This window comes from Amblyomma maculatum, chromosome 6 (genome assembly GCF_055883805.1).
Source record: "Amblyomma maculatum isolate TAMU_Amacu chromosome 6, ASM5588380v1, whole genome shotgun sequence".
In the NCBI taxonomy this organism is placed as follows: Eukaryota; Metazoa; Arthropoda; class Arachnida; order Ixodida; family Ixodidae; genus Amblyomma; species Amblyomma maculatum.
The window spans coordinates 71,071,801-71,096,367 of NC_139349.1; the positions used below are offsets into that span (position 1 = coordinate 71,071,801).

The 24,567-nt window shown below is 44.5% G+C and overlaps 1 protein-coding gene across 1 annotated transcript in view; it reads right to left on the reverse strand.

Annotated features, from left to right (window-relative positions):
- LOC146186002 (phospholipid-transporting ATPase ABCA3-like) overlaps positions 1 to 14,209 on the reverse strand; it is a 54,130-nt gene extending 39,921 nt beyond the window's left edge. The window contains exons 1-4 of the mRNA XM_084607968.1: positions 14,175 to 14,209; positions 12,325 to 12,640; positions 5,781 to 6,198; positions 1,099 to 1,367 (exon numbers count right to left, since the gene is read on the reverse strand). Of these exons, the coding sequence (XP_084464094.1) occupies positions 1,099 to 1,367; positions 5,781 to 6,198; positions 12,325 to 12,640; positions 14,175 to 14,209 (1,038 nt within the window). The remainder of the gene's footprint in view (positions 1 to 1,098; positions 1,368 to 5,780; positions 6,199 to 12,324; positions 12,641 to 14,174) is intronic.
- Between the last annotated feature and the right edge of the window lie 10,358 nt (positions 14,210 to 24,567).

The window sequence follows — 24,567 nt, forward strand, 5'->3', positions numbered from 1 at the left end:
GGGGCAGAAAACGCGCCTAAGCGTGCTTTTTCTTTGTTTACGATTCTCAACAGCGCTAAGATATGTATCCCTGGTTAGTCCGCTCGAACGAATAGTGCCGTGATGTCACCAAATCTCCTCGAAAATTTTACTGAAATATTAGGCCCACGTTGAAACGCGTTACAATGCGTCTACAAGTGCCAGATAAACAACTTCAGCAGAGATTATAACAAGGGCTGCTAGAGTGGGAACAACCCACGCTAGTCTGAACAAGTTACGCCTAGCTTAACGCAGTCGCGTTTGACGCGACAGCGTTAAAAAACCTCATTCTGCAGTAAATCTGGCGTTCTCACTGCTGTCGCGTCGGCATTACCGGTGTTGTGAATGAAACATTGGAAAACTGTGAACATTCTTCTGGCAGGTGTCACTTGGCTAGAGCACGGACGGTCACAGATTGGCTGGCGCGTTATGTGACGTCACCAGAACACATGACAAGGCAAAGTAGGGCAGGATCTGCGAAATCGAGTTTAACTCGTTAAATGGAAATGCATGATGGGAATTCGTGCCCTGGACCCTTACAACCAGAGTCGGATACGCTACCCACGGGCCACGGGGACACGATCGCAAGGTTAGGTTAAAGCGGAGCTCTATAGATGTCGAATGGCCTTTCACATGAAGTGGTAGCTGCCGGCTGTATGATAATGAGCGTACATAATATAACAGAACCCGAAATTAAAATTTAGTTATTAGGCGATTAGCAATTTACATGAACGCGAACCAGAACCTATAAGGCGAGCAGCAGACAAAAGCCTTTAAAGCTTCCACATCATGCGCTTAAAGGCGGCGCTTAAGTGTTCTCCTAACCTTTCTAGCAAGCTATCACTCTGGAAGGGAGAAAACCCGAAACTGAAGCATACGGAACAATCTCAGTTTTGTTTTCGCGAAAGAGGAGCGCTTGCCTTCTCTGGCCAGTATCACAGGATTTATTGATGCATATGTAAAAAAAAAACAAAAAAAAACATTTATACAAGCCTCTAGTGCAGGCGGAAGACCTCTTAACTACTCACCAGCCAATCAGATGCGTCTACAGTCTGCACTAACGACTGACCGTTAACTCACCTGCGACCCATACTCGCTTGTGTTTTCGACGCTTGTCATGTACGCCATTACCATGGCAACGCTGACGATGCCCGAGAAAAAACCGGACATCCAGTGCCCCATTCGGTAGAACGACGCACGCAAGCCAACTAGACGTAGCTTTTCGCGCATGCCTTGTTGTGTCTCCTCCACGACTCGAGAAAGGATAAGGCAGAAGGGCACCATGTACCCAATGCCAAGTCGGAGCAACATGAGCCAGCGATGGGATGGCGCGTCCAGCGGATACGGCCCTGCGATGCAAATATAAATTGCAGCTTTACTCACCTCTTCCTATTCAGCAAAGAGATATAGTACACCCTGTCGCTTCAAACAGAATTAATGAATGGATAGAGCGTGTTAGGTGATCGATATAAGTTCTATGCGCTTAAAACACCACACGTTGACACTAAATTACTTTGGAATACCGCACGAAGCATGCTGTTAACCGTTATTCAGACAAAACGTTGCTAGCTCTATTCGGTAATCATAGCAGATGCTTGGTGAGTACTCATAGGAAAACGGTCCTTAGGACAATAAAAGTGTAAGCAATGCCTGTTCGTTCCTGCTTACTCAGCTTCTAAGTACACTCTTGGTTCACCTTTGTATTACTGTTTTGACGCACGCACGCGGATTTTTTTGACATCACTATCATTCAAAGTTTGGTGACGCATGTTAAAGCGACGATCCCTTGAATTTAAGACCCAGAAAAACACGAATTTTATTGGTGTTCCCTTCAGCTGTAACCAAACGTGCTTTAACAAGTTGCGCATACGTGTACGTGACAGCTAGCACGAACTCTTAACCGCGGGGTTCAGCGGCTGAGGCAAAGGCTACTGCGTAAGGACTGCTCAAGTGGCTTGCGTCAAGGTGTCGAGGCACCCTACCCTGCCTGTGCCCTTATATATATTATATATATAGGGAGGGGGTTGAATCTCGAATGGGTCCGGTAGGTCATAAACTTGAAGTAGGTGACACACGATGAAAAAACAACACTTTAATCCGACGTTTCGGCCGGGGTCCGGCCTTTGTCAAGGAATGTAGAAAGAAGCTGTCGGTTCCCATTTCTTATATACATGCACAATCGAAACACGTGACCAGCCACTGTCAACAAATAAACACCAAAATATCAAAAACAAGATTTCACACGCGTGATGTAATGGCGGTGCAAGGTATATAGACCGAATGACACGTGTTGCGCTTAGGTCATGCATCTTAATATGTTGCACAAAGAAAAGAAGATATATCACTAAAGAGACTGTTGTCACTATCAGGGCACAAAACAAAATATCGCGAGGTTATAATGTGTGGAGTACATGTCACATTTAATCCTGCAATATTCAGGAGGGGGAGGGGGGGGATTGATGAACTGAAATATCATTCTCATTGGTAGGCGACAGTAGCAGATAACACGTCAGTAGAATTTAACAGTGAAATATAACTGTGATTTAGCGCGGTACACAAACACACAAAAAGTAAACAGTCACTCAAATCGCGGCATGGTGACAAAACTCGATTTTCTGCTCAATGTTATGGGGACAAAAAGAAGCAATTAAAGTTAACTGTTCGTAACAGTGTTGATAAAAGGAATCGTGGGCAAGGTTATAGGATAAGTTGTAATGATCAGTGCATGTTACAGCGGGAAGCAATATGACAGTGAGAAACTGGCAAACATGAAAAGATCAGTGCAAGTAAAGCATGACATACTGTGAGGGGCTTTGGGCTGTGACCTTAAAAGCGCAAGCGAAGAGGCAAACAGTGCAAAATGGAGCCAATGTCGATTAAACATTAAGCCGTCTTAAATACTGGAAGACTAGCATCCCATATGGACAAGCCGTCCGCTTTAAACGGATATGTTCAGACGATCGCGACTTTGAATTTCACTGTGCCAACCTTCGTAACACCCTAATGGAACGCAAATATCCAGAGCGCCTAATAAATGATGCAGTGGAACGAGCAAGCCTTCTTGATTGCAAAGCACTCCTCAAAGCGGAAAAGGAACCATCCGGCCAATCACGAATCAACCTCGTGCTAACGCATTCAGCTTCGGTCCCCAACGTTGCAGGCATATTAAAGAAACATCATGGTATTCTCATGCAAAGTGATCGTCTAAAAGAAATTTTTCAGCAAGCCCCCCATGTTGTCTATCGCCGTAACAAGAACCTCAGTGATATTTTAACTTCGTCTAAAACTAGCCCCACTGCACCAATCGGCTGCCATTCTTGCAACAAGTCACGCTGCAAAGTTTGTGCACAAATGACTACATCAGTGAAAGCTTTCAGCACTGCATCGAACTTTAATATAAAGATTCGAGGCAACTTCTCATGTGATACGGACAACGTGATTTACATGCTTGAATGTTCTATCTGCAAAATTCAGTACATTGGCCAAACCGAAACACCCTTCAGATACCGATTTAATAATCATAAAGCTCATTGTAATACACTGCCTAACCTTCCTATCTCTAAGCATGTAAACATTACCAAGCACCCCTTTGAAAAAATGCAAGTAACTTTACTGGAATCAGGCTTCAGAACCCACCATGAACGCGAAGTTCGCGAATCATTTTTAATACATAAGTTTAACACGGTTTCTTGTGGTCTGAATGAAAACATTGGCAAGCTAACTTGTCTCTCGTCGTAGCTTTTTAACTAAATGGTAGCACCATTGGCAACTTCTTAAAAGATATTATGTTTAATCGACATTGGCTCCATTTTGCACGGTTTGCCTCTTCGCTTGCGCTTTTACGGTCACAGCCCAAAGCCCCTCACAGTATGTCATGCTTTACTTGCACTGATCTTTTCATGTTTGCCAGTTTCTCACTGTCATATTGCTTCCCGCCGTAACATGCACTGATCATTACAACTTATCCTATAACCTTGCCCACGATTCCTTTTATCAACACTGTTACGAACAGTTAACTTTAATTGCTTCTTTTTGTCCCCATAACATTGAGCAGAAAATCGAGTTTAGTCACCATGCCGCGATTTGAGTGACTGTTTACTTTTTGTGTGTGTTGTACCGCGCTAAATCACAGTTATATTTCACTGTTAAATTCTACTGACGTGTTATCTGCTACTGTCGCCTACCAATGAGAATGATATTTCAGTTGATCAATCCCCCCCCCTCTCCCTCCTGAATATTGCAGGATTAAATGTGACATGTACTCCACCCATTATAACCTCGCGATATTTTGTTTTGTGCCCTGATAGTGACAACAGTCTCTTTAGTGATATATCTTCTTTTCTTTGTGCAACATATTAAGATGCATGACCTAAGCGCAACACGTGTCATTCGGTCTATATACCTTGCACCGCCATTACATCACGCGTGTGAAATCTTGTTTTTGATATTTTGGTGTTTATTTGTTGACAGTGGCTGGTCACGTGTTTCGATTGTGCATGTATATAAGAAATGGGAACCGACAGCTTCTTTCTACATTCCTTGACAAAGGCCGGACCCCGGCCGAAACGTCGGATTAAAGTGTTGCTTTTTCATCGTGTGTCACCTACTTCAAGTTTATATATATATATATATATATATATATATATATATATATATATATATATATATATATATATATATATATGAAGGAAAGACGCCAACAGTAGGCGAGGCCAAGGAAAGCGTTGGGGATGGTACTTTATGTATATTTTTTTATTTTTTTTTAAATGTTTACTTGGATAATTATAAAAATTAATAATGTGATCTGTTAGGGGAAAGATAATTAAACACAAAGTAGAAGAAAAAACAACGTGCCGATGGTGGGAACCGAACCCACGACCTCCGAATATCGCGTCCGGTGCTCTTCCAACTGAGCTACATTGGCCGCTGTCCCCCCTGCTACTTGCTTGGGTATTCATGTTGTCTGTATACGAACCTTGAGAGTGTTCACCAGCGCCACCTTCAACCATAGCGGCGGAAGTGGAACGTCCTGTGATACCGCCAGCGTCACGTAGAACGTGATCACGAGCGAGGGTGAAAGCTGTGCTATAACCCTCTTACGCTACCAGCGTAATGTGAAATCAAGAGGCACGTTGGCGACTCCGATAAAAAGTGTAGAGTGGCTTGTATAGTTTCGCTTTTCTAGCCACAGCCGAAGCGCTTAAATATTCTCACGGCAGCTGGATAACGACAATGATGTGGGCAACGCGCTGCAATAACCACATGCTAGAAAAACCGTTGTTCTGTATATCAGTTACTGAAGGAAGCGAATGAGCGACCAGAAGCCAGAAATTTTTGTTTTCTTTTAGGGAAATCGCTTATCAAGAGAAAAAAAAAGTTAGGAAATCAGCCATATGTCAGCATCGTCTTGGTAAGCTTAATTATTCCCTCTAGAGGAGGAAGGCGCCTCGCACTCTTGCATCGACTTTCAATTAACCCTGCCTTGATGCCAAACTGCGGTTGCCTCATCCCCGAAGACTTCCTAATGTACGAAGCTACTCTAACGGATAATCGATTATCTTCTCTTCGCATTAGATGCAACAGCCCTGGTCCGAAACCTTTTATTGATTTCAATTAAAAATCAACCACTAGTAGCGTAGGCATTCTGAGCACAGTCATACGCGATGAAGTGCCTCTGGCGGCTCCGCAGGGCATGTAGTTTGTCGTGCTGTCCGCAATTGCAAGGGCTTTACGTAGAACTAACGCAATTTCCAAGCACGCACCTTCGCTGAACCTGTTCGTGGCCATGTCGTACAGGGTGCCTTCGTAATTCTTCGTCGCAGCCACGGCGGAAATGTGGGCCCGCCCCAGGGCCAGCTGTAGACATGCGATGCTCTCGCGCTGAGTCACCGGGTTCGGCAGCGGCTCGAAGAGCGGGTACCCTTTCAGCCGCTTGGACATGTACGAGAACTCGTCGTAGAAGCCCACGGTGAACTTGAGCCCGTGCGGCGAGCCGGCGTCGCTGGCCAGGGTGACGGCCACCACGCGCTGCTCAGGGCCGCGCTGTGGCTTAGGCGAGAGCTTGTGGAAGGTCGCCAGCATCCGCTCCACCGTCTCGAAACCGGCGACGCGAACATTGGCGCTGTCCTTGAAGGCCTCCGCGAACACCGTGTCGCCCAGCTTGCTAGGCGCGTACAGCACCTGCGGCGCCACGCGCGCGTCCTCCATCGTATATACACTGCTGGGGATGGGCGGGCTACAGCAAAACCGGTGCAATGGTCACACAGGAGCGGAAAAAGCAATATTAAGTGTCAGCAAAACACCGAAATTAGTTGCACCTCCAAAACCCGATTTGGCACCTTGAAGCGGAAAAAAACGTTGTCTGTAATTACAAAGAACAATGCAATGCGCAGATGGAGAATTTCGGTACTCGGTGTAATTACCAGGCAGCTGTAGAAAATTTAGGATACTGTTGTGGACGTGTTGAAGAAAATTGTCTAAGCTTTCGATGCTGGCGAAAATGTGCTCCTGATTGTAGTGTAAAATGTCGCACTTCATTGTGGTTTCCTGGAGCATTTGGCTTGGACGTCGTTTCGAATGTCGCGAATATCCTGTGTGAACTAGGCTCCAACTAAGGCTGCAGTTTCGTGCTACATGACACAACGAATCGTTTGACGCCACACTGACACTTCTGCAGCAAACGGGTGCCCCACAAATTTTATATAACGGTGGGTACTATGGGGTGCAACCTCGATGCCCGCCAGACCGGGCTATGTATAGTGAAACGAAAGAATAGGTCTGAACTGCGGGGCTCGAGAACCGCCGTTACGCGTCGGGTAATTGTTGCTATGAAATTGCCGTGCAGTCGCGTAATATGGTGCTGGCTCGCTCGCGTTGGTGCTATGCGACAACACGACGGGTTGCCATTTTGAAACAATGACTCACACGATCTTACTGCTGTGGCACTTTCTGCTATTGTAATAGAGCACCCGCTGAACACTGTGCTCCATGACAAAAAATTTCCATAAAATGAAGGAGGAACTAAGGGAGGAACTAAAACAGGAGCCGAAAACGTTTAAAGAAACTGCTGAAAGAGACTTGCGAAACGAAATTCGCGAGTTGAAGTTAGAGCAGTGGAACAAAACTCAAAGCTTGGAATATGCACACGAGGATATCAAAGACTTGAAAGAAAAGCTGAATGCAGAGGCCGCCAGGAATCAAGCACTTGAATCGGAAAACAAGGCCCTACAGGAAAAGTGCCAATGTCTGGGAAACAAAAATAAGGATCTTGAAGGTCGCATGACACAAGGGGAACAGTATTCCAGGAATAAAAACCTTGAGATTAGTGGAGTCATTGTAGAAGGAAACGAAAACGTCGTTGACATTGTCAAACAGATTGGCAGTGCCTTGAAAGAACCGATCGTCGAGCATGAAATTGAGGTGTGTCCCAGGGTACCTGCACGCGACGATAGTGTAAAACACATTGCTGTGCAGTTCAAGTCTAGAGCAAAGCGAGAAGCTATTTGGATGAAGGGAAGAAAAGCAAGACTTTTTAACAGTGACATAAATCTGGACAAATCTGATCCCATCTATGTTAATGAACATCTTCGCCCCTTCCTGAAAAAACTATAGGCGCAGCTATTGGTGGAAAGCACAGGCAAGGCTGGAAGTCAGTTTGAACGCTAAATGGCAACATTTTCGCAAGAAAGTCAGATGATGCGCCTGTCATCAGGACTGAGCATGAAACGGATTTAGATAAGATTCTGTAGCTTGCGGCGTCGATCATCTTGGTGCTCTGAGGATGGAATACTTTGAATTTTTGTCGCTGGCTGATCTTAAATTAGCCTCCAGATCTGACACGTCCGTTTTACACTTCAACACTCGTTCCATGCGCAACAAGCGTGACGAGACCGATGAACTGGATTCTCCTTCAGATTTAGAGTCCTAATGATATCTGAAACTTGGTGTAATCACGCATCTGACATCTCTCCAATTGAAGGTTACCGACACTTCTTTCTGAATCGCCCCTGCAGACGAGGTGGTGGCTTGGTAATTTACATTGCTCAAGAATTGCATTGCGAACAAATGGCAGAATTGTTCACAATAACGGCTAATTTTGACGTGCTCACGATAAAAACCAGTAAGGAAATCATTAGTGCTGTGTACCGACTTCCAAATGGCAATGTCAAACACTTTTTCATGTTTTTTGAGAGCCTAATGAATTATGTTTCTCAAAACAGTTTTGTTTTCACTTCTGGTGGTGATTTTAATATTGACATCATGGACAAAATTGACAATTATGATTTTGATACTAGGCTGCTTTCAGCCGGTTACAAAAATGTTATTACCACTTCAACATGTGTTACCCCTTTCACCCCATCTACGCTTGATCTTATCACTAATTTAAATACAGATATCTTCAGTGCGAGTACAGTTTCATCCGACATAAGTGATCACTGCCCTGTCTTTATGAGTTTTCCAGGCATTAGCAAAAAGCACTTGTTCTAGGAATTTACTTACCAGCCTATTTCCGAAAATGCATTCGAATCTTTCAAACATGAAATTACTGCGCATGACTGGAAATCTATATTGGAACTCAGTGATGCCAACTGAGCCTACTCGGCATTTCTTGAAGCTTTTCTTCTTATCTACAATAAAAATTTCCCTTTTAAGAAAGCAAGACGATCGCGGAAAGCTAGGAAACCTTGGGTGACCTCAGAACATGTTAAGCGTATCAAAGAAAAGAACAGCCTTTATCACGCTTTTCTTCGTTCGCGAGGCCAGGAAAAGCTCAAGGAATTTAAGACTGTGCGGAATAAACTTATTATAAGTCTAAAACAGGCAAAACAATTGTACTACAAAAATCTCTTCGCTGAAACTATAACTAATAACCCACCTGCCATATGGAATATTGTCAATGATATTCTTGGCCGAAGAAGAAAGACCGCATCACCAAAAACAGTAATTAATGATGGCGTAGAGCTCTCTGGTGTGCAACTTGCAGGTCACTTCAACCGGCACCTTGCTAAACATTGTCTCCGCAAGTAATTTAGGCCCCCCAAGCATAAACAGCCTGAACTACAGTCTCTCACATTGTTTGTTTCTTGAACCGACTGACACCGAGGAGGTCTACCCCATTTTCTTCAACATGAAAAATTCTAAAGCGCTAGATCTTAATCTACAACTAAGACCACTTAAATTTGTAATAGAATGCATTGCGCCTGCTTTAGCCCACATTTTAACCTTGGCTCTTGAACTGGGCATTTTGCCAAATGCGATGAAAAAGGCTAGAATTACTGTGGTGCACAAAGCGTTGATGTAAATGTCGTGAATAATTATCAGCTAATATCTATCCTCTCGATTTTTTCAAAAGGACTGGAAATAATTATTTTTCATAGATTTAATAGATTCCTAGAGAAAAATAACCTAATAATTGACTGCCAGTATGGGTTTAGGAAGAGACAATCGACGGAAATAGCCCTGCTCTCACTAAAAGAACAGATAGTTCAAAATATAGATGCTGGTCTTTTTACTCTAGGTCTGTTCATCGATTTCAGCAATGCCTTTGACTCCGTTAACTATGGTATTTTGACAGGTAAGCTATCACAGTACGGAATACGGGGACAGCCCCTCAATTTAATTGCGTCATATCTGAAAGACGTCGAATGCGTCCGTATAAATAATATTGAGCCATCTTTATTGCCTATACATTGTGGAGTACCCCAGGGTAGTATCCTCGGCCCGCTATTATTCAACTTATATATAAACGATACAGTACACATTACCCAGTCAGCTAAATGGTTTATATATGCTGACGATAGTAGCCTCCTCTTTGCCGGTGAAGATCCTAATGACTTGTTTATTCAGTGCAACGAAACTCTGAATAAACTTGCATGGTGGTCCCTGACAAACTGCATTGTAATTAATCCTAAAAAGACGAAATGTTTACTGTTTAGGCCCCGCAATAAAGCATTCGCACTTAAAAATTCAATCAGCTTTATGAATGATCGCATCACAATAATAGATGAGCACAAGGTTCTGGGCATTACACTAAACTGTCATCTAAGCTGGGGTCACCACATTAACAATTATGTGCAAAAAGCTCTCAGTGCTAGCAGGCACTCTGTCCTGTTGCAGAAATGTACTTCCAGAACAAGTTAAACTGTAATTATTACATGCGCTATTTGCACCTCCCGTAAACAACTGTACACTTGTTCGGAGCACCACAACAAAACGGAATATTAATAAAATCAACGTGCTTCAGAAAAAAAGTCTTCGCTATGTTGCGAACGGTCGCATAGACATAACTACGAAAGACCTATTTCCGAAGTATGATATTATTCGAATCACACACAGTTATGAATTTAAATTGTTAAACCAACTCTACTTCTCTTATGCAGACTCTGTCAATTTTATTAAGCTTGTTGCATCATTTCAACACCGGATAATGGATGAATGCATTAGAAACCTTCCTCACTGGTTAGTTCCCAATTTCTGCACCCAATACAAACTTCAGTCATTAAAACATAATATACCATCCCTTCTCAACAAATACCCTAAACAGGAGTTTTCGTCTAAGATAGAACTAAAAATATTCTTTTGTAATCCGTACTAAAATAATACGTGTCACTTTCATCTTCACGAACTTTCTTTTTATGTGCCTTGTCTAGGTAAGAGGATGTAGTTGTTAGTTTTGGTTCTTGATGTACTTCTGTATTATAACAGTATCTATTTTATATGAATCTGCGTTTGACACTAATTAGGCTTGTACATATTCTTTTCGTGTGGCTTTGATGAGTATATTGCTTTTATTATTGTTTATATACACATAAAACTGCGTCGGCTCCTGTCTTGTACTTTGTCCCCTGGGCCGTGGTAAGTTGCTGAGTGCAACTTTTAGCCCAGGGGCGATTCAGAGTTGCTTTGTAACTGCTCTGAAAAATAAATGAATTGAATTGATTCTTGGATTGCGAAAAACATGACATTGAGAAACGTAAGTCCTAATTACAAATGTCCCCTTTCAGAGCTCGCACTCTAAAACCGGACGTGAAGGAGGTTACTAATACTTCACGGTCGTCACCTTAACTGGGGACCACTCAATGGCAGTGGCAGTTTTACCGCTAAGAAGCCTCATGCTGTTCTCTGTTCTTGTTTATCGATGCTGCACCGAAAATGAATGCTTTGAATAGTTTGCCTTTCACACTCTCACTGGCGTTTTGCATTATTGTCGGAACGCATTTACACGTTAACAACTGCTATAAATGAACGTTAAGGCGAAGCCCAGAGGTAACACTCTGGAAATATATTTTTTTCCGTCTTCATCGTTTTGCTGCCGTGCCATGGGTCGATTTCGCCTAGATTGGATAAAGGCACCGAATGGCGACAGTAGCGGTTTACAAGCTTAACAAATGAGGCTAAGAAGGATTGAAGGGGAGAATAGTGGACCCAAAGGAGAAGAACTTCAAACTGTTGCTACAGGATCCCTTAGGCGCGGGGTAATTACAGTATTTTCGCATTTCTGAGCAGCCCCAGATTCTAACCCCCCCCCCCCCCCAACCTAACTTCGCTTAACAACAAGGGGGGAGGGGGGAAGTTTGCATGCGAATCTAAGCTTTTTTTGCGAGGAAAATCGCGTAGACAAGCTTCCAGCGCTCTTGCTCACTCAGTCGTCGAGCCGAAGCCCCCGGAATCTAGAGGTAGTCCGGCGTTCGCGGCGCGATCTCCACCTTCTTGTGTGTTGCTGCGTTCTGACACTACACGACAGCTGGTGGTCCACAGCGCCAAAAGCTACCAAAAGCCGACCCAAAGCGATTCCGATAGCAATATCAGCGTGTTGTCAAGTAGACCTAGAATGGGGCAGTAATTCGACTATGCTCGTCAGGCTTCACAGGCATTGCGGGTCCGCGTTGCTCTCTTTGACGTCAGCTGTTGGCAGCCGTAACTCAAAGCTGGAATAAGTTTGAAGGAGGCTGCCATAGCTTGAACTTCAAGCGATCTGTCGAAAATGTTTGCCAAGTTTCTTTGCCAAGTAACCAAATAAAACGTTATTTCTGGTACCCGCCTCGTAAAGATATCGATGCGAAAAAAAAGGGGAGAGGGAGTTATATGTTTGAAATCTACGCCCCCCTCCCCCTCACATTCGGAAGTGCGATAAAAAAAAAGGGTTGCGTAGAATCGAGTCAATACGGTATTATTCTGCCTGTAGAAACCTTAGTTTGTTTGCACAAAGTAGAACACGTGCTGTGGCTGTTGCTGATATACTCAGGTTGCTTATGGTGCAAAGAATTCAAGTGAGCAATACGGCCCCGGCCAAGGGATGTGGCGTACCATCTGCGGGCAAGTGAAGTTTGCCAGAGCTCGCTCGCCGTACTCGGCAGGTTCGGCGAAGCGCAGGCAGGGTGGCTGGGCGCATTGCTTTCTCTGCAGTATGGGCCGGTCGCGCTCCACGGCGAAGAACGAGAGGATGATGAGGAACACCTCGATGGTTGTCACGTAGTAGTGGCGCTTGATGGCCTGCACGTACACGTCCTTCCAGACGATGGCGTACAGCTGGCCGACGACACTCTTCGCTGTTGTCGCCATCTGCAGAAGAGGAGAAGGTCCAGTAAAGGGCCGTGGTAGGCAGCGCTTAGTCAACGTGGCCCTGATGTTGTTTAGGGCACATAACAATGATAACGGGAGCTGATTACGTCGGTTACTAAAGACTTCAGCATGCATCAGCATCCGCTGAAGCCGACAGCTCTGTTAGAACGGGTGACTAGAGAACAAGCGTAATCGGGAATACTAATGGGCAGTAGTGAATTGAGGTAAGCAATGAAAAACTTGAGACCTGTGCAGCAAGATCGTGCTTCGGTCGTCTTGGGGACCTGTGATCCTCAGTCAAGGTAATCAGCAAATTTTCCTTGCCATCACACGGACGCGCACCCACCGACAGGCACAAATCAATAAAGGCTGCTCCGTGCGTGAACACCGCGCTATTTAAATAATGCCGCTTATCCAGTGTGGTTGCTAGCGCTGGGTCAAGGTGGCGTGGCAGTCGCGAATCCCCATTATGATCAAGTAGGCGCGGTACTTTGAAAGAACGGCCGGAGTACTGTGCAAATCAAAATGTCGCGTGTCCTTGCTTTACCGGTAATGGACGATTCATATATAATGACCGTTAGCCACGCAGACTACTATTGCGGTGTTGAAATATTACTTGATGAGAGTCACTGATCGTTCCACTGTAAAAGAAAACGCCGTCAAATTTGCCTGGAGCGAACCACCACTTTTGGCGCAGCCAGAATAAACGCGATGATGGCGGAAAATCTGCGTCTCAGTAGTACACGCTCCCCTTTCCTTATTTGAGGCGACCTGATGTAATGACAGCACGGCAATCGCTCATTGTTTAGAACATGTAGTTGAGAAAACAAAAACGTATTTAGGTGCGTGCAGGATCTATGCATGCCTATGCCTAAATTTGTGCCCAGTATGTTTAAGTGTAATTATGCGGTAGATGTTTGGGTACAAAATGATTGCACATATTCATGAGCAGTATATTAGAAATAAAAGCACGCTCAAGTGCGTAAAAGAGTAGGAAACTTAAGGCATACTCTCAAACTCAAAAGCAAATATAATGTTTTCACTTAAGTGAGAGAAAGAGTGCTGTCCATTACACGTTGGGAAGTAACTGAAAAATGAAAAATTTACCAGCCCCGCCCCGCTGGTGCAGTGGTCAGGGCGCGCGACTGTCGTTCCCAAGGATGCGGGATCGTATCCCGGACGTGGCGGCCGTTTTCGATGGAGGCGAAAAGCAAGGCGCCAGTGTGCTGTGCGATGTCAGTGTACAGGGTCGTCCACACCCGAGTGCGAACAACCGAGCAGGTGAGCGCTCTGTTTAAGGCGGCAATACGTACGACCCAGCCGCATACTGGAACCAAGTCGCAGGCAATGTGAAGCACCACCTATAGGTCCTCCTGTGCCATTAACACCTTTCTTCGATATGTGGCTGCTTCGGGTGCAATGTCACTTGAAAGAGCGACCGCCAGGTTGCGTGTTCGCACTAAGAATCGACGACCCTGTACGTTAAAGAACCTCAGGCGGTTGAAATTTTAAGCGCCCTCCCTTCAGGCGTCGGTCATAGCCTGAGTCGCTTTGGGACGTTATACCCCGGAAGCCAAACCAAACCAGGTATTTACCAAGCGCTGAAGTCAAACACGCTATTTGGACCCATTTTACGCGACTGCGGCAAACTAATCTATCAGCCGTTATTCTTAAGTTGTCAGGACTTCGAACAGAAAACAAATATTACTGGGTGACAGATATTAACAAGGAAATATCAACTCACCTCGCGGACCGCGGTTCGTTGGCGGCCAAACGGCTCTGGTTCCTTCTTCTTTCAAAGCGAACGCGCTACCGCGAAGTACGCGCCTTCAGTCATTTCCTCAGCTTCGCTCAGTTGTGAGCGGTAAAGAAGCTGCGAAGAAAATAAAATAATTTTTTACTCGCAGCATCCAATGATGAAAAATAAAGAATCGTTCACACAGATCAGTCGCAGAATAAAAACTAGAGCGTGATATTTTATCAGTCTTTCTATTTTATTATTTGGCAGAAGGGGCTGATGTTAATGACAGCGGACAAGTTCTTTCATGTCCTCTCAACTATGCCACCACTTATAGCCAGAATATCTGCAATCGGTGCAATGATATCCACACCTGATGAGTAGCTCCTCGGCCTAAGACTTTAAATGACTTTATAAAATGCCCGGATAACTATTACAATCCTACCTTGCAAACAAAAGCGAGCGCCTGACCTATAGCACCACTGGACGCCACCTGCCTCAACGACTCAGATATCTCCTGCCCAAAGGCTACCGCAATTTCTCGACAGCCCTCTCACCGCAATCAACAACCAGCTGCGAATTGCATCTATTACCAGAAATATGAACACTGTCTGTCACACTGAACAAAGGAAAGCGCGAGGAAAGACACTTGGTTGAATTCGAAGCTTATAATCCCAACTCCGCTACACAGACGTAGCACCCTCCCCGACTTCAAAACTACCACCATCAGCGCAGTCGACCAGACGTTACACATGCTCGCGACAGCACCAAGAAGAAGCGCCATCACCGAGGAAGTTTCCAAAGAGCAAGCCATTGCCTCCAACGTCCGACTACTACCGCATACGCCGTTACAGAGTCGCAGGACACATGAAGCAACTGCCGCAAGGATCCAGCATCCCGGTAAGCTGCAAGAATCCATATGCCTCGTGCTACCACCTCATCCAATGCTATATACTAGCATGGGCCCCTTGCCATGAGTGTCTTCCTGGGAAACAGCGTGCGTAGCCTGTCGTCTGCAGAATCACCACCTGGACAGCAGGAACCGCCGCAGACCGCCCTCTCCCACCGAAGCCAGTACCGAACCAGTACGCAAGTCTACTCCAGCGTCAACGGACATGTGCCAATTTAAGTTTCTGTCCAAACTACAACCAACATTTTACACTAACTTACGCTCGTATTGTACCTCACACCTCTCCTTATACCGCCTCACTTTCAGGGGCACCTTAGTCCGTCAGTATACCCTATTGCCAACCCCACCCATGTCCAACGGGAGGCTGTGCTTTCCAGCTCAGACTTGGAAGACCCTCCCAAGCTGTAGACCGAGCCAGTGTTATAGTAGCAGAAGCCGTGGACTGAGGGTGTTTCCTGGAAATGGCAATTAATATCGCAAGAAATAGGTTCTCTCCATTATCATTATTATTACTTTTTTTTTTCTGACGGGCCTCGCCCCGTCTACTTTCACAAAAACAACTTTTTGAACGTTTTGATTTGTGTTTTTGGTTGAAATTTTCGTCCACTTCACGCTCGCGCGGTTCGCTCAAATCTCTTTCTTTTATTTTTTTTTTTTGACAGCTCCAGCATCTGCTGCAATATCACCAGCAGCGCGAACATGGCATTCTAACTGAATCACAAAACAGAAATACAGGGCTGGGATGAAAGCAGGTGAAAGCATACAGGTTGCACAAAGAGTTCCTCTGTAACGCGGTCAAGCATCCTGCGGTTGCAATGGCTATCGAAATCAGTTCTTATGGTTTGGATCAATGCATTCAACGGGCAGGGACGTTCGTCCACCACGAAAAGTGCGGGTCCTGATATGCTATACTTGTCTGGAAGAGGGCACACATTTCGTGGAAGAGTCCGCATATCGAGTCACTCAGGAAGAGTAAAAGCATGTAAATAAGCAAAAATGGTCGACAAACGAAGGTCAGTTCGCCAAGCGAAGTGCAGTGCCGAAGGAAAAAAGCGAAAATGAAACTCAATGGCACCCGCGCAGTCTTCGTCCTTTCAAGGTCGGACAAGCATATGAGAAGGGCTCTCAGTAAATAAAACCAAACGAGAAGAATCGGTTAGTTTCCTTCTTTTTGAAAGCAAAAAAAAAAAAAAAAAAGAAGATAAAAAAAAAACAACAACAGAAAACCTCTTTACCACGGTACTTTTTCGTCAAAAGAAAATGGAGAAGACAGATCGAAGAGGAATCGCAGCCAGCCATCATAGGGAATGCAGAGATCGAATCGCGATATTTTGTTATTTCGGGAATTGACTGCCGGTTTTGGGTTACGCAACAGAACTACTTGATAAATAGCACACGCTGAGCTGCACAAATCAAGTCGTTTTTTTTCTAGGCGATGGCTGCAACCACCAGAGTTGCGGAATTAGGAGTGCTCAAAACAAATCAGGATGCGACAAAGATCCCAAATGAAGTATATCTTTGTACTTGTCGGCCAATGTGAAAAATACAGCAGCTGCTGTCGCAACACAGCGGTCATGACATTACGCATCTCCATACAAGTTATTGTGTCTATTCAAACCTCACCGCTGCCAGCGGCACTCTTAACGATGCACGTTGTTGAATGCCGCTAGCAAAAATGTTACTTTTACATTACTTATACGCACCAGCGGAAATTACACCGAGCGAATCGGATTTATCGTGGACTGCGCAGTGCCTGATGCGCATCATCGCATGTCAATATACACACGAGCAGCAGCCAAACGGTCTGACTATAGAAGTTTTCGAGGTAAACATCGCCATATTGCTCGTTAGGCTGCCTTGTGCACCCGACTGAAGCTCCTCGCGGCCTCGGGATTACCGCTCTCCACATAACCTAGGTAGAAGTGACCCTAATTGCCTTCTTCAAATATAAAAACAGTGGTTTTTGCGAGCAATTGTATCGTCATAGGTCCCGATGAGTCGTTGGTATCACTGTTAATGAGACACCTATAGTAAATGAACGTCGGGATCCTTTCGACATTTTGGTCTGCATTTGGGATGTGTATTGATGCTGCAGTAATAATAACGTGAAATATTTTAATGACTTATACGAAATTTTATAACTTTTCTGAAACAAAAAGCTGAATTTCTTTACCACGACGCCGACTTTTGGATATGTCAGCATGCTAGCACTAAATGTGTGCATAAATAATTTAATGCTATGCGGGAAAGAGTTCTTTGCTGCAGTGGCACTATTTCTACCTGTGCCATCGATCCTCAACAGGCGTTGTGTCATGGTGAGCCGAAGGTTTACTGTTTAGCGTAAGGCGCTGCGGCCCTTATTCGCAAGTTTTTATATTTTCGTGTCATTTACATTGCCGAACGTGCGCACCATGCGCCATTCAAAAATGATCCGAGGCTGCAACACTTATAGCAGAAAAGGCTGTGGGAAGCTACTGAACAGCGAAAGGTGAAGAGCGCGGTGCAAGAGACGCGCTCTGCCGCTGTACATTGCTATAAAAAATGAGAATGTTCGAATAATTGTTTATTAGTCGTACGCTTATAAGCTACGTAGAGTTATAATTATAAAGTTTGTTTCCTATTTTGGTAGCTCCGAGCCGCTTTGTGTCATTGAGCACACCAAAGAATTAGTGCCAGTTTTTTAATTACCAAATTAACCTGGATAAAAAAAAATGTTATGCAATTCACTCACTGTCACCCCCAACTCCTCCCCTCCCCGCTCATTCTCGAATATGCTCACTGCATTAAACAAGGACTGGCTTTTTTATTTATTAACCTCTTAACTATGGGGCATGCCAAAAAAAAAAAAAATAGCTCTTATGAGGTGCTTCTTGGTGATCCGTAAGACAAAACGAAGCGGCTAATGGAGGTAGTAATAACTAATTTTCAACGATAAATAAATTCATCATCATCATCAGCCTGATTATACCCACTGCAGGGCGAAGGCCTCTCCCATATTTCTCCACTTAACCCGGTTCTGTGCTAGCTGCATCCACTTGACCCCTGCGAACTTCTTAATCTCATCCGCCCACCTAACTTTCTGCCTCCCCCTGCTACGCTTTCCTTCCCTTGGAATCCAGTTTGTTACCCTCAGCGACCATCGGTTATCCTCTCTTCGCACTACATGTCCTGCCCATGTCCATTTCTTCTTCTTAATTTCCGCTAGAATGTCATTAACTTGAGTTATTTCTCTTACCCACTCTGCACGCTTTCTATCTCTTAATGTTACCCCTACCATTTTTCGTTCCATAGCCCTCTGGGTTGTCCTCAACTTAAGTAGAACTCTCTTGGTTAGCCTCCACGTTTCAGCCCCATAGGTGAGTACAGGCAAGATGCAACTGTTGTACACTTTCCCCTTGAGCGATACCGGTAAGCTGCTAGTCATAATCTGCGAGTGCTTGCTAAATGCGCTCCATCCCAATCTTATTCTTCTTGATATTTCCTTTTCATGGTCTGGATCTGCGGTTACAACCTGTCCTAGGTAGACATATTCGCCTACTATTTCCAGTATTTCGCTACCTAATGTAAACTGCTGTTCCTTCCCGAGGCTGTTGAACATTACCTTAGTCTTCTGCATATTGATTTTCAAGCCTACCATTCTACTTTTTCTGTCTAGGTCATCAATCATTATTTGCAGTTCATCCCCCGAGTTGCTTAGCAAGGCAATGTCATCAGCAAATCGCAGATTACTGAGGTATTCTCCATCTACCCTTATCCCTAACTGCTCCCATTCCAAGTCTCTAAATACTTCCTCTAAACAAGCTGTGAATAGTACTGGGGAGATTGTGTCTCCTTGCCTAACACCTTTCTTTATGGGAATTTTATTGCTTTCTTTATGTAGAACTATGGTTGCTGTGCAGCCACTATATATATCTTCCAGCACTTTCACGTACGGCTCGTCTACCCCCTGATTTCGCAATGCCTGCATCACCGCCGAGGTTTCAACTGAGTCAAATGCTTTTTCGTAATCAATGAATGCTATGTATAAGGGCTGGTTATATTCCGAGCATTTTTCTATCACCTGATTGATGGTATGGATATGATCGATAGTAGAGTACCGTTTCCGAAACCCTGCTTGATCCTTTGCTTGATTGCAGTCTAAGGTTGTCCTGATTCTATTGGCGATTACCTTAGTAAATACCTTATACGTAACAGACAGTAAGCTGATTGGTCTGTAATTTTTAAGGTCCTTAGAGTCCCCTTTCTTGTGAATGAGGATAATGTTTGCATTCTTCCATGCTTCCGGTACCGTCGATGACATCAGGCACTGCGTATACATGGTGGCCAGTTTTTCTAGCACGATATCCCCCCCGTCCTTCATCAAATCTGTAGTTATCTGATCCTCTCCAGCTGATTTCCCCCTTTTCATAGTTTCTAGTGCTTTCTTGACCTCGTCCTTCGTCACTGGTGGAACGTCTGACTGTTTTTCCCTACCGCCAATCTCACTACGGTCCTGACTACTTTGGCTGCTGTAGAGATCTGTATAGAACTCCTCGGCTACTTTGACTATCTTGTCCATATTAGTGATGACGTTGCCCGCCTTGTCCCTTATTGCGTACATCTGGTTTTTGCCTATGCCCAATTTCTTCTTTACCGCTTTAAGGCTTCCCCCGTTCTTTACAGCATGCTCAATTTTCTCTATGTTATACTTCCTTATATCGGCCACCTTGCGCTTATTGATTAGCTTTGATATCTCGGCCAATTCGATCTGGTCTGTTGGATTGGAAGCTTTCATACTCTGCCGTTTCCTAATCAAATCTTTCGTCTCCTTAGACAGCTTACCGGTATCCTCTTTAACTATCCTACCGCCTACTTCTACTGCGCACTCAGTAATGATATCTCTGAAATTATTGTTCATTGCCTCTAGGGTAATGTCGCCATCCTCAGTTAGAGCTGAAAACCTATTCTGTAGCGAGATTCTGAACTCTTCTGCCCTCCCCCTCACCGCTAATTCGTTGATGGGTTTCTTTCTTACTAATCTATTGCGTTCCTTCTTCAGATTTAGGCTAATTCGGGACCTCACCATCCTATGGTCACTACATCGAACTTTCCCGATTACCTCTACATCCTGCACAATGGCGGGGGTTGAACACATTATGAAGTCGATTTCATTTTTAGTCTCTCCGTTAGGACTTTTCCATGTCCATTTCCGGTTCTTCCGTTTGCTGAAGAAGGTATTCATGATTCGTAAGTTATTGCGCTCTGCAAACTCAACTAGTAACTCCCCCCTGCTATTCCTAGAACCAATGCCATAGTCACCTACTGCCTTGTCTCCTGCCTGTTTTTTCCCTACCTTGGCATTGAAGTCGCCCATTAGTACAGTATACTTCGTCTTTACTTTTCGCATTGCCGATTCTACATCTTCATAGAAGCTTTCAACTGCCTGGTCATCATAACTACATGTAGGTGCATAGGCCTGTACAACCTTCAGTTTATACCGCTTATTAAGCCTAATTACGATGCCTGCAACCCTCTCATTAATGCTATAGAATTCATCTATATTACCCGCTATATACTTATTGACAAGAAAACCTACCCCTAGTTGTCGCCTTTCTGGTAAACCTCGATAACACAGTACATGCCCATCCTTCAATACAGTATATGCCTCATTCGGCCTCCTAACCTCACTAAGCCCTATGACATCCCATTTCATGCCCTCTAGTTCCTCTAACAGCACTGCTAAACTAGCTTCACTAGCAAGGGTTCTAGCATTAAACGTTGCCAGGGTCAGTTTCCAATGGCGGCCTGTCCAGCGGAGCCAGGCTTTCTTAGCACCCCCTGCTGCGTCACAGGTCTGACCGCCGCCGTGGTCAGTTGTTCCGCAGCCGCTGGTGACTGAGGGCCGGGGTTTTATGGAGCTTATCATAGGAGGTTGTGGCCAATTACTGCACCAGGGTGGCCAACTCCTGTTCTGGTGAGGGAGTGCGTTGCCGGAGGTGTTCACCGGCATCAGGTCGCACCCCAAACCTGTATATGCAATTCCATCGACACGCGGATTTTTTTTTTTTTTTTGTCATCCGGTGGAGAATTGCGCGGCACCGGGATTTGAACCCCGGTCCTCTTGCATGCGAGGCGGATGTTCTACCGCTACGCCACCGCTGCACTACGATCTACGATAGCTGAATTACGATCACCGCACGCCGCAGTTGATGTCCGACAGTTAGAAGATCTGAAGAAAGCTTTTATTTCCCGTTGTAATCCATGTGGTATTTCGCGCACCAATATCTTTAGACTAAGCACCAAGTAAAATGTGAGGTCCGACAACCTTTAAAGCTGCTCAAGTCCTTAGAAGAAACCAAAGATTCGAAGGTAAACCAAGGCAAAACGAATATGACATTCATTCGGAATCGAGGAATTCAGCGAAAGTAGAGTTGCGCCCACATCAAATTTCTTAGCTGTTGTCCTGGTGCTGTCGTTATCAATTAATTCCTATATCTAGGTTAAAACCGTCTCGTGAAGGAGAATAATGTGCTTTATTTGAAGCCGAGTTCTCTACATGCCGCGAGAGGTTAAGTCGTGGTGACGTCATTTAAGCTGCGTACGAGGTCAGTGCCCCCTGAAGCATGCTATTAGAAGTGTAAATGATCCGTGCTAATGGTAGCTCTTGCACTCATACACCGCTAATCGAACAGGAGCTTGCTCGCTGGCGCGAAGTAATTAGCACTAAAAGATCTGAATTTATGTTTTGGAATGTCTTCGCGTATGCAGAGCCACTGAGATATCGTAATTATTGTGATAGAAATAAATTTTTCAAGTTTCTTTGATGACAATCAGGCTGCAATTATTACATATTTCTGTCACATTCGAAAACATGGATTTGGCTCTTGAGGTATGAAGACGTTTGTTTCCGAGTAAAAAGAAACGCTTTGCTGACTTCCCAATCTCCTGCATTATTGGCACTTTCAGACATGCAGCCATTAGCCACCTACCCCTGTATGCGTTTCCGAAAAATATCTGATCACGTGTTATTCCTACTACTATAGGTGAATTTTATTGCATTTAAGATATCCTATTTTCGGCTTTCGTGCACAGCCAGGTAGAACAGTTATGTGACTGCAGCGTGACAGCCACCTTAGGTTGCAAACCTGTAGCACGCGATACCTGCCTTTTTTGGTGCAGCTAGTTTGATTATTTCTTTTCGATGAATTAGAATTCTTGTTCCCCTTTTATTACTTGATCGCTACGGGCGAACTATCTTGACACATTCCTTTAAAGAGGCGTGGAGCTTTGCAACATAAAAAGTCCGCACGGTTTAGGAAGGCAGTACGCCTGTTAAAGCTTCGTACAGTGAAGGTGGTCAGGGAAAGAACAGATTGATGTTCGCTTTGAACAATATAAAAGTTACACTGCCGACTTTAGAATCTCGTCAAGGAAGCGAGTATTCTGCTTTTCACAAACGACAAGCCTGAAATGGAATCCATTTCTTATGCCAGCCACCCAAAAGCAAAACACTTAAAACACGCCTTAAATGAAAATGTGTCGCTACTGGCGGCGGTCGTCATGACCTCGGATATACTAAAATTAGTGCCGTACCAGATCATGCAACGTTGGAGCTTGCGAATGGCATTGACAATGAGTCGCGTCATTCGTTCACTTCAGCACCCTGAAATTTTTAGTTTGAGGTAGCAAATGCAACAGAAGCGTTGTCTTTCAGTTCATTTGGCAATGTAGCGCTGAATGACTGAGATAGCATTAGTGAACTAAAGCGATGGGCATAGCTGTTTTTATACACTTGGAATAAAACTCAAGAATGCAATTACGTGTACTACTGGACCAAAACTCGCACCAGTTAACTATAGCCATAATTATCATGCACAAAGAGCATGGCGATAAAGTGTCCTAGATGCTGATGACAGCAAAAAAAAAAAAAAAAAAAATATTCAGCTTGTTGAAATGCTTATATATTTGCGTTCCGTACAGCGTAGAATCGGCTGCAGGCTGGCTTCTTTCATATTACATTGCATTCTATCCCGCATTATTAAACAGAATGATACGTTTTTAGCCTTCACGTGGTGGTGTTTAGTTCACCAAGCCAAAAGAGGAGCATTTATTCTCATTCGATCAACCCCGCAGACTTGCGGAAAGGCATTAAGGGTAATACTTTTCGGCATGAGGTTGCAATGAGATTGCATTCTCGTTGTAACATTAATGACAACACGGACCGCATCTGCTTATGGAGCCACGCGTGCAACACGCAGGTGCAGGCCTTGCGCCGAACTAGAAGTGATCGAGGGGTTTGTATTGCCTTGTAAGCCTATATGGGCACCGAGATTTCGGCTTAGGGGCAGGATTGGTGGTTCGAGCGCCTACGTGGATTGCTTGTTAGGTGTCCTACGCCGGTGGTAGCGCCAAACTTGTGCGTGCCTTCCCGGATTATTTCCTCTTACCGTGATTTGGCTCTTCCTTCGTTAGCCGCACTAATGCCTTGCCGCTTCTTACACTCTTCGCTTTGTAGCAATAATGACACAGTTTACATTCTGCTGAGCCCGCGTTTGTTGCCGTTGAGTCGCCGTTTGCAAACCCACTTAATCAGAAAGCCAGACATTCACATTTTTCTTCCTGCCTATAGTGTGAAAACGAACTGGCTATTTGATGGTGCGTAAAAATTGCTTCATGAACGGGCCTCGGTTTTGGAGTTATAAGGATTTAACGTCCCAAGTCGACGCAGGCTACGAGGAACATTGTAGTGGACGACTGGACAAATTTGGATTACCGGCAGTTGTTAACCATGTACTCACATTGCATAGTATAGTACTGCTCACTTATCGCATCCATTGGAAAGTGACCTCTACGGTACGGATTGACCGCGCGTCCTTGGAATCAGCACTCTAGCGCCCTAACCACTGTTACATCGGGGCGAGACGTTTAATGAATTGATGAATGTTATTCGAGAATGCAACTCATCCTTAATAACCATGTACAGTTCCAGCCTCAAACACGTCAAACACACACAAAAAAAGATCCCCCATCAGCAAAATGAAAACGCTAGTTGCTTTGTAATTTGATTTCTCCGTGTGGTAGATAAGATGCCCCTTAAATGGCATGCCTAAGTATTGAGAATCGCTGTGAAGTCCTGGGACAGCAATGTATCTTAAAATGGCATTTAAAACAGTAGTATCATGTATGTACGCTGCGTGTGCAGTGAACTGTAGAGAAATGACACAGCTGTTTTATCTACAGAAATTTCTACGTGTTGTCATTCTGCGCAACCTTCCAACAACTGGGATGCGTTAAGTCTATTTAGTTTTGCATTCAGTAGAGTTGCGTGGTTCTTCCTAAAATACCAAAAAACAACCTTTTA